Source organism: Sinocyclocheilus anshuiensis, unplaced genomic scaffold (genome assembly GCF_001515605.1).
Source record: "Sinocyclocheilus anshuiensis isolate Anshui unplaced genomic scaffold, SAMN03320099.WGS_v1.1 scaffold253, whole genome shotgun sequence".
NCBI lineage: Eukaryota > Metazoa > Chordata > Actinopteri > Cypriniformes > Cyprinidae > Sinocyclocheilus > Sinocyclocheilus anshuiensis.
In genome coordinates this window covers 2,713,323-2,723,778 of record NW_015537969.1, presented here as the reverse complement: position 1 = coordinate 2,723,778, position 10,456 = coordinate 2,713,323, and the positions used below count along the sequence as shown (strand labels likewise).

Sequence of the window (10,456 nt, the reverse complement as noted above, 5' to 3'; positions counted from 1 at the left end):
CCTCTGTGCCACTCCGCATCGCCGTAGCGCCATTGTGGAGAATATCCACTGAACGCTAACTGCGTACGCTATTCTGTGTCAGCTGCAACACAAGGATACGTTTTCTACGTGTATTTACGCTTGGCTTTGAACGAAAACAGTGCATCCGTGCAGCGCGGCTGACACACAAGAGCGTACGCTGCTTGCGTTCAGCGGATATTCTCCAAAATGGCACTACGGTGATGCGGAGAGACACAGAGGAGACGAATTGTTGAATAAAGTCATTATTTTTGTTTTCTTCGCGTACAAAAAGTATTCTCATTGCTTCATAACGTTACGGTTGAACCACTGATGGCAGATGAACTATTCTGACGTTGTCTTTCATACTTTTCTGGACCTTGACAGTGTAATTTACTTGGCAGTCAATGGGACAGTCACAAGCCTCCCGGTTTTCATCCAAAATATCTTAAATTGCGTTCTGAAGACGAACGAAGCTTTTATGGGTTTGAAACGACATGGGGGTAAGTGATCATGGACAAAATTTTAATTTTGGGGTGGAGTATCCCTTTAAATAAAAATCTAAAAGATATAAAATATCTTAAATAGATCTAAAATATCTATTTTTAAAATAAATTATGTTCTTTTGGGCTTTCTATTCATCAGTCCTAGAAAAAATATTACGGTTACCGCGGAAATTTTAAGCAGCACAAATGTTTTCAATATATGCATATTTGTGCATATACTGCACAGATTCAGTATTTTTGATTGTGAATAGTTTACAATGTAACAACTTTATAAGAAGAACTGAGCCATCAGTAATATTTAGTACTCAACACTGACATTGGCCGTTTCTCAATATGCATTCTTATGCGATCTCTTGTGTTCTCGCGCATTAACCATCATTAACTGTCATTTCCGATACTCAAGAACGCAAGTACAGAGGACACATGAAAGTGCCCAGATGTGTTCTTGAAATCGAGGATGCACCGAATGCAGACTTGAAAGAATCGAACCGTAGGAAATCCCAAAAGACGCTGCGTGCGAACGACGAACGGAAGCCTGTAAGTGTCTCGTTCTCGCTTAGAGATTACCGCTGCTAGCTCACAAATATGTGATGGCTCGTTAAAGTAAACATTTGTTGTTTTGTTTTGCATAATTTTAATAAAGTGAGAAAGCCTGTCGTAATTTTTATTGGCATATTAAAAAGAATTTTAACATTGGCAAAGAATATATAACATTATACATAGCCTAATCATTTTCACAAATACATACAGTAAAAAGCTATAAAATAATATGAAAATATTGTCTATAATAAAATTAAATAAATGTTTAAAAAGTGTTAAGACATTTGTTTGTGATGTTTTATGTTATTTATTTTGCATTGAGTGCTGCTGTCTCCCTCCTTATAACCTGCTTAGACTGTCAGTTGAGCAGCAAGATCACAGCACATCTCAATTCTCACAAGGATGCGTTCTGTTTTCTCGCGTCCTTCTGAGTTCATTCTTTCAAGGCAGCCTGGCAAGACCGGTCTCCACGAGAACACACGTCCGTTCTTTGCATTCTTGGAATTGAGAAACAGCCTTTCTTTCTTTTTTTCTCAGGTTGTTATGGTGTCGATGGTGAAAGTGACTCTATCATGAGCTCGGCCTCGGAGAACTCGACAGAACCGTGGTTCTGTGACGCGTGCAAGAATGGCGTCACACCCAGCTGTGAGCTCTGTCCCAGTCAGGACGGCATCTTCAAAGAAACTGATGCGGGGAGGTGAGTTTGAACCGATGCTTGGTCTGATATTATCCTTTGTCATCATTAGCACACTCATTAAAGGCACAGCCATCTCTGTCATACCTTTCATGATTGAGTTAGTTACTCCTTTAATTGTTGTATATCCGTTGAAAGTTTTTATACCACCCTCTGAGCTAAGATGCTGGAAAAATGCTAAATAAGTGAAATACTTGAAGAGGCACAGGTATGTGCAGGATGAGTGAAGGAGAGAAGAAGTGGTGGATTTGGCAAGGAGGGAGAGAGGGAGAGGAAGAGAGAGGCATCTGAAGCGTGAAGACTCAAGCCACGTTATCACTGATAGTGCTCCTCAGCCCGCCTGCACCCAAATTTACTACTTCACTAGAGCATGAAAAACACAGCAAATTAAAGTGTGGAGCGTGCGCTCACCAAAGATGGATATCTTTATATTGGACTTCCTAAAGTCTGCATTTGAAATTCTGTCACACCGAATGGTCAAGTTAGAGTACATTTGAACCTCTTCTGAATGGCTTGAGGGTTATAGCAGTTATTCAGGGAATAGTGAATAGTCTACCATTAACTAGATGCTGCTTTGTTCTGCTAATGGTGGAGCTCTGAATTAATTTCATTAACGAACATATGATTTGTTATTCAGCACATGAAGTGAATAAGGAACTGTCCTTATACTATGATAATTGTAAAAATAGATATTATGGATGAATGCTCAACTTTGCTTTGTTCTGCTGAAGGTGGGTGCATGTGGTGTGTGCCCTTTACGTTCCAGGGGTTGCATTTGGAGACATTGACAAGCTGCGACCTGTGACACTCACAGAGATGAACTACTCAAAGTATGGAGCAAAGGCAAGTACCAAAAGTTACTTATGACAGACAGCTAAAAAATAAACGAACATTACCTCAAGAACAGGTTATTAATAGTGGCAAGCCAATATGATAATCAGTATTTGAACACTATCATCAACCACTACTGATCAACTTACCAACATTTATTAATTTTTTTATTATTATTATTATTTTTATTATTCTGCAGCAAAGTGCACCAGACTGTTAAATTCTAAAATGTTATGAAATATACAATACACAATATGACTCTTCAAGTGTTTGGGGTTGGTATAATTTTTTGAACCACGAGTCTCTTATACTAACCAAGACTGCATTTATTTGATCAGAAATACTGTAAAAAATAGAACTTTAACTTGAAAATGTAATTAATGGTAATTTGATATGATGGTAAGCAGACTTCAGTGTCACATGATCTTTTAGAAATTGTAATAGGCAAGGGTTCTAGCCAGAATTCTGGCAGCAGCGTTCTGGATGAGCTGCAGATAATATGCTGATTTGTTGCTCAAGAAACATAAAAACGATATTTGTGGAAACCAAATAATTGTTGTTTTTTCCCCCAAATTTAAAATGAAAGTTCAGAAGAACAGCATTTATTTGAAATGGAAATGTTTTGTAACATTATAAATTGGGTTACGTCACTTTTGATCAATTTAATCCATCCTTGCTGATTAAAAGTATTCATTTAATTTCTATTTTAAATGTTTTTTCCTATTCCAGACTTTTTACCGGTAGTGTATATGAATATATGTATACCTTTATATTAGATTATCACAGATTTATAAATGGCTGATTAATTGGTGCTTGAAAAACTGTTTTCTTTCTTTCTGTTTTTGTCTTGACACTTTATTTAAAAAAAAAACAAAAGAAATTTCTGATAAAAGATGTGAAATGCTGACTTCCTTTTCTGAGCAAAGGGCATCTTTCACTTCCCTCCCAAGAATTTCTGTCGACTGTAGACATTTTGACATTTACTCTATCTGACATTATTTTATGTGTCAGTAAGTCAGAAGATGTTCCTTTTACTGGGAAGCAAATTACGTTAGAAGCACTTGAAAGGCTTTCTTTAATGGTTTGTGCTGTACATGTGAAAAGAAATTACTCCTAGAGAAAGGCTATTATTATTTTAATTTTGAACTCCAGTAATTGGAGAAAGTCAAATGGGCTTTTAGAGACTCGTTGTCCACCTTGTCTTAAATATAGAACTATACAGTAAATGAATGTGGGATTGTTATAATGGTGTTTAAAGATCTTTTTTTTTTTCATATTAAAGCTGTGTTACACAATCAGCTTTCGGTTTACCTTTCTTGACTTTGCAAAAATAGAAATAATCCCAAGTCTTAAGAGGGAAAGTAAGAAGATGTGAAGTTAGCAAATGCTAGAAAGTTTTCCCTGTCATATTTTCTTAGTAGTTTTCTGTCATTTGCTGTTGTCACAATGTCCTGTTTGGGTTAATGGTTTACAGGAGTGCAGTTTGTGCGAAGATGCACGCTTTGCTCGAACAGGTGTTTGCATCAGCTGTGATGCTGGAATGTGCTCAAGAAACATAAAAACGATATTTGTGGAAACCAAATAATTGTTGTTTTTTCCCCCAAATTTAAAATGAAAGTTCAGAAGAACAGCATTTATTTGAAATGGAAATGTTTTGTAACATTATAAATTGGGTTACGTCACTTTTGATCAATTTAATCCATCCTTGCTGATTAAAAGTATTCATTTAATTTCTATTTTAAATGTTTTTTCCTATTCCAGACTTTTTACCGGTAGTGTATATGAATATATGTATACCTTTATATTAGATTATCACAGATTTATAAATGGCTGATTAATTGGTGCTTGAAAAACTGTTTTCTTTCTTTCTGTTTTTGTCTTGACACTTTATTTAAAAAAAAAACAAAAGAAATTTCTGATAAAAGATGTGAAATGCTGACTTCCTTTTCTGAGCAAAGGGCATCTTTCACTTCCCTCCCAAGAATTTCTGTCGACTGTAGACATTTTGACATTTACTCTATCTGACATTATTTTATGTGTCAGTAAGTCAGAAGATGTTCCTTTTACTGGGAAGCAAATTACGTTAGAAGCACTTGAAAGGCTTTCTTTAATGGTTTGTGCTGTACATGTGAAAAGAAATTACTCCTAGAGAAAGGCTATTATTATTTTAATTTTGAACTCCAGTAATTGGAGAAAGTCAAATGGGCTTTTAGAGACTCGTTGTCCACCTTGTCTTAAATATAGAACTATACAGTAAATGAATGTGGGATTGTTATAATGGTGTTTAAAGATCTTTTTTTTTTTCATATTAAAGCTGTGTTACACAATCAGCTTTCGGTTTACCTTTCTTGACTTTGCAAAAATAGAAATAATCCCAAGTCTTAAGAGGGAAAGTAAGAAGATGTGAAGTTAGCAAATGCTAGAAAGTTTTCCCTGTCATATTTTCTTAGTAGTTTTCTGTCATTTGCTGTTGTCACAATGTCCTGTTTGGGTTAATGGTTTACAGGAGTGCAGTTTGTGCGAAGATGCACGCTTTGCTCGAACAGGTGTTTGCATCAGCTGTGATGCTGGAATGTGCCGCTCGTTCTTCCACGTTACGTGTGCTCAACGAGAAGGGCTGCTGTCTGAAGCTGCTGCAGAAGAGGTCAGTGTGTGGTCATCCTCTTTGAACTGCATTATTTCATGTTTTTCCCCAACTTCCCCACAGTCGCATTCTTGTGATGCCAGCTTTGTAATGTTTAGAGTCATGATTTTAACATTCCAGCTCTTATCTAACTCTTTTAAAAGGATTCCTCAATAAAAAATAAAAATCCTCAAATCCATTTCAAAGCAAATACTGAATTTTTACTTCTGACCCACATTTGTTCCAAAACCTGTTGGACTGACTTCTTTCTGTGGAACACTAAAGGTGTTAAAGAATATTCTGGCCACTCTTTTTACTGTAATGAAAATGGATGAGGACTGGGGTAAACAAGCTCTAAAATGACAACATCATCATGAAAATATCATAAAAATGGTCCATTTGACAAACAGCTTATAAAAACATAACAAGTAATCCACACAGCTCCAGTCCATCAAATAATGTCTTGTGCAGATATCTTGATGGACTAAATGTAAGCGGACAACAGGGGATGGACTTTTCATAATTTCAGCGAATTGGTTTAAATTTAAAATGCAAAAATTGATTTTTTCTTACATCACGCAGTTTCTCACTTTACAAGATGATAATTGGTGCACTAGAGTCGTGTGGGTTACTTGTAGATTATTGTGTTGTTTTTATCAGCTGTTTGCTCTCATTCTACCGGCACCCATTCACAGCATTGGATCCATTGGTGTGCAGGTGACATAATGCTAAATTTCTCCAAATCTGTTCCAAAGAAGAAACAAACTGATCTCCATCTTGGATGGCCTGAGGGTGAATGAATGTTAATTTTTGCGTGAACTGTTCTTTTAAGAAGATTCTGATTCTCTGTCAACATGTGTTTTTCACATGCACGTTTGAAGTGCATGTGCGAGAGTTTATCAAACAGATACCTATAAGCGTAAAGAGAGGGCTCAGAGCACGAGAGCAGGTCATCCAGTTGAACAAATTCCCAGCCCAGGCCGTGGTCACAGACCATCAGCCTCATGGCTCATATATGCATCCATATTGGAGAAGCATATGATGGTGGCGTTCAGCGCAGATAAACACTGGCGAAAGTGCCTACTCACTGCAATCCACTTAATTCAGTCGGCTGTGCAAAGGGCCTCATATCAACAGGTGAGTGGGCTGATAGCATCCAGTGAGACACCTTAAGCCTAAACGATTCTGTGGATGACAGAAAATGGCTGTGCCCTCGAGGGAGGGGGAGAAATGCTATGCTTGTGACAAGGAGATGTGAGCTCAGCAAGAGAAACTTGCTGCGAACGTCTCAGCTGCAGAGATTTGAAACTGTTGAAATAGGCTGACATTGTTCTAAGATTCTCTCCCCTTCCATAGAAAGCTGTTTCTGAGAAAGGCAGATCTGCAGTCTCCTTCCATTCCTGGAAAAATCCCGCCAGCCTTACATCAGTCATTGTCTTGCCCCCCAGCTGCAGCTCCCACATTCTCTGCAAAATGTACTTGTCCTTTAAAAGGAAGGGGGATTTTTACAGGCCTTTTGTGACTGGCTATTTATCACAGCTATCAGAGAATGCGCAGACACCGATGGTCTATAAAAATCTGGAGCGCTGGGCATCATTATCCCAACAGCCAAAAAGCGTGAGCCTGTATTTCAGAAGATACTCCTGTTTCCCCCGTAATCAAATTGTATATTAGAATTATCAGGTGTCTAGAGCACACAAGCACTTAAAATGAAACCAGCAGCAATTGTGCCACGTTAACAATAGTGAGGTATTTGAGATGATGGAAAACATCTTGAAATAACCTTAATCAAATCACTCAGAGATTTTGTTTTTGTTTTGGACTTCAGCCTTTCCCTCACATTTGTCCAAGTTGTGCGCATTTTAAGAAGTAGGTTTTGCACCACAACCAAGGATTTTTTTCATGCTTTTAGACATCACTCTAGACATCACTCTGATTTTGCAAGACATTGAACAGTTTTATTGTTTGTTGTTGTTGTTGTTTTTGGTGTTGTTTTTGTTTCTTTCAATTTATTGGTTGTTTGAGGAATTGCCAAATTAAGAATCTGTCTTAAACACCCAGGTTGACCAGTGTTTGTTTCAAGCAGGTTTTTCAACAGAAGGGAATTTGTCCATGACCAAACTTAAGAGGATTTGTTAATCATGTTGCATTTCATACTAATTTTAAACAAAATACAATACTAATGATACCATATTATTTTAAAATTTAAATAACTTCAACCAAGCTAAAGAAGCCGTAGTTCAGCTTCTTGTTCCATTGTTCTATTGTCCCTCCCAGAATAAATTATGAAGTACTGCAAGTAGCCATAAAATATGATGTACATGTATGACTGTATTTGTTTGATCAAAAATAAAGTAAAAATTAAAAACAGTAATATGGTGAAATATTACAATTTAAAATAACTGATTTCTAATTTAAAATGTAATTTATTTCTGTGATGTCGAAGCTGAATTTTTAGCTGACATTACCCCAGTCTTCGGTGTCACATGATCGTTTAGAAATCATTCTAATATGCTGCTTTGCTGGTCAAGAAACATTTCTTCTTATCAATGTTAAAATGGTAGTGCTGCTGAATGTTTTTCTGGATTCTTTGATGAATAGAAAGTTCAAAAGAACGCCATTTATTTGAAATAGAAATATTCTACAGTGTTATAATTATGCTGCATTTACTGTCACTTTTGATTCATTTAATTTAAAAACTTTTGAACGGTATCATAAAATATGAAAATGCATTAATATGATGCTATACACATGATATTATAGCCCAGGCTAATCATCAGTTTTACACCGTAAAATGTAACATCTCTTTGTTTACCAAAGTGTACTTGGTAAGAAAAAGTTTGAAGACCCCTATTTTAGAGGAAAAAAATAAAGCAATTAGTTTTGAGAGGCTGTGTTACACTATATACTGTGTACAGCTATACCAAGCAATCTAGTAGCTTGCTGCCTTAATACATAAATACAGATTTGTGTTTATCGCCATTTCACAGTGGCTGTGTATGCATTTCATCCAGTCAGAATTTTAATCGGACCCATCTATTTTATATTATTAATAACTGATATAAAACAGATTATTAACAACATGTCATTCATCACTGATTTTTCCTTTTCTCTGTTTTACCAAGCTATATTTCAAGATTTAAGGTCTCGTGGGAGTCTGTCTCTAAAGTCATGATCCATTTTTACCCACAGGACATTGCGGATCCATTCTTTGCCTATTGCAAGCAGCACGCAGACCGCTTTGACAGGAAATGGAAAAGGAAGAACTATCTGGCCCTGCAGTCTTACTGCAAAGTGTCTTTGCAGGAAAGGGAGAAGCAGCTCACACCTGACGCTCAGGTCCGCTTTACTCCGAGACAGACATTGTCTTCCATACATCAGATAGACTGTTGAATGATCAGTCATCATTTATTTTTGAATGCTTGTGATTTCCCAACCTCTAGGCTCGAATAACCACGCGGCTCCAGCAGTACAGAGCGAAAGCAGAGCTGTCTCGAAACACTCGGCCGCAGGCGTGGGTGCCCCGAGAGAAGCTTCCCCGGCCGCTCACCTCTAGTGCTTCAGCCATCCGTAAGCTGATGCGTAAAGCAGAGCTTATGGGTATCAGCACAGACATCTTCCCCGTGGACACATCCGATACCAGCGCAAGCGTGGACGGACGGCGTAAACATAAGCAGCCTGCCCTCACGGCAGACTTTGTTAACTACTACCTAGGTAGGTGGTTTGAAACAATTCCAATTTCGATACCACAGCTAAATCTAGTTTAACTAATATAAAGTTTCAACAATATTAAAGCAGTATTTCATCCCAAAAAATTGCAGAAAATGTACTAACCCTCAGGGCATCCAAGATGTAGATGAGTTTGTTTGTTCAGCTTTACATCACTTGCTCACCAATGGATCATCTGTAGTGAATGGGTGCCTTCAGGATGAGAGTCATAATCGCTGACAAAAACATAATAATAATAATCTACAAATTATACACACGACTCCAGTCCATTAATGAATGTCTTGTCAAGTGAAAAGCTGTATGTCTGTAATAAAGAAATCCATCAAGACATTTTTAACTTAACATCTTGAATGCCCTGAGGTTTAGTACATTTTCATTTTTGGGTGAATTATTACTTTAAAGACAAGTAAATAGTCAAATATAAAATAAGAACAAGTAATGGCACAAATAAATACAATAGAACAAAGATACAGATGAAATAAGCAGTGTATAAACAGTCAAATGTAAAACAACCTGCAGTCTTCTGTCTTCAGATTAATGTTTATTAAAGTTACAAATGTTATTCAGTCAATAGCGCTGAGCGATTTTCTCTTTGTCTTTTGTTGTTTGATTATCATTAATGATACAGACAGCAGCAGGTACATTAGGCCTAATGCACATATCCAGTATACTGATACACATTCAGTTTCTTTCTCAACTTTCTTATTTATTTTCACTTAAAAAAACAACTGTTTGAGTATACTCGCCAAGACATTTGGACTTTTTTAATGTGTGTTTGTGTTCAAGAACAAGATGATGTGAAAGATAACTCAGTTTGGTACTCTGTTGGTCTCTTTTACGTGTTCTTGCGCTTGAATGGTTTGAAATTGCTTGAATATTTAAATTGACAAGACTTAAAAACATTTCACAATTCTGTCAACTGTCCCAAGTGTCTTTGAGTGTCTTTAAATGGTTAGTTCAGCCAAAAATGAAAATTAGCCCATAAATTACTCACCCTCAAGTCATCCTAGGTGTATATGACTTTCTTCTTTCAGACGAATCCAGTCGGAGTTATATTAAAAATTGTCTTTGATCTTTCAGGCTGTTTCATGGCACTCAGCGGGTGTTGCATGCTTCAGTCCAAAACATGTTAAATAAAAAGTGCCCATCCATAAAAAAAAAAGTGTCTCACACGGCTCCGCGGGGTGAACAAAGGCCTTCTGTAGCGAATTGATGCATTTTTGTAAGAAAAATATCCATATTCAAAACGTAATAATCACTTTAATGTAGCTTGCACCAACAGTTGTACACAGAAGCAGTTCAGGGCGGATGACCTCTGAGGTTGTGCATGTGCCGGTGAGTCTCGTGAAAACCAACCTTTGTTAACAAGAGCAAAGGAAGCAAAGTTTCCTTACTTTAGCAAAGGAAAACCAGACTCCTCTTGGCTTATATCGAAATCCTCCGACATTCTTCTTTATTACAAATCCTCGTTTTGTACTTCTAATAAGTGACCATTGTTTTGTTTTGATCTCTCCGCTGCGTTTCCGCGTGCGTCAC

General features: G+C 37.1%; 1 protein-coding gene and 1 long non-coding RNA gene across 2 annotated transcripts in view; one reads left to right on the top strand and one right to left on the bottom strand.

Annotated features, from left to right (window-relative positions):
* LOC107670015 (uncharacterized) overlaps positions 1 to 10,456 on the bottom strand; it is a 718,471-nt gene that overhangs the window by 120,124 nt on the left and 587,891 nt on the right. The window lies entirely within an intron of this gene.
* Positions 1 to 10,456, top strand: part of LOC107670007 (PHD finger protein 14-like) — a 118,315-nt gene that overhangs the window by 39,847 nt on the left and 68,012 nt on the right. The window contains exons 7-9 of the mRNA XM_016462474.1: positions 5,075 to 5,212; positions 8,384 to 8,530; positions 8,635 to 8,905. Coding sequence (XP_016317960.1) covers positions 5,075 to 5,212; positions 8,384 to 8,530; positions 8,635 to 8,905 — 556 coding nt within the window. The remainder of the gene's footprint in view (positions 1 to 5,074; positions 5,213 to 8,383; positions 8,531 to 8,634; positions 8,906 to 10,456) is intronic.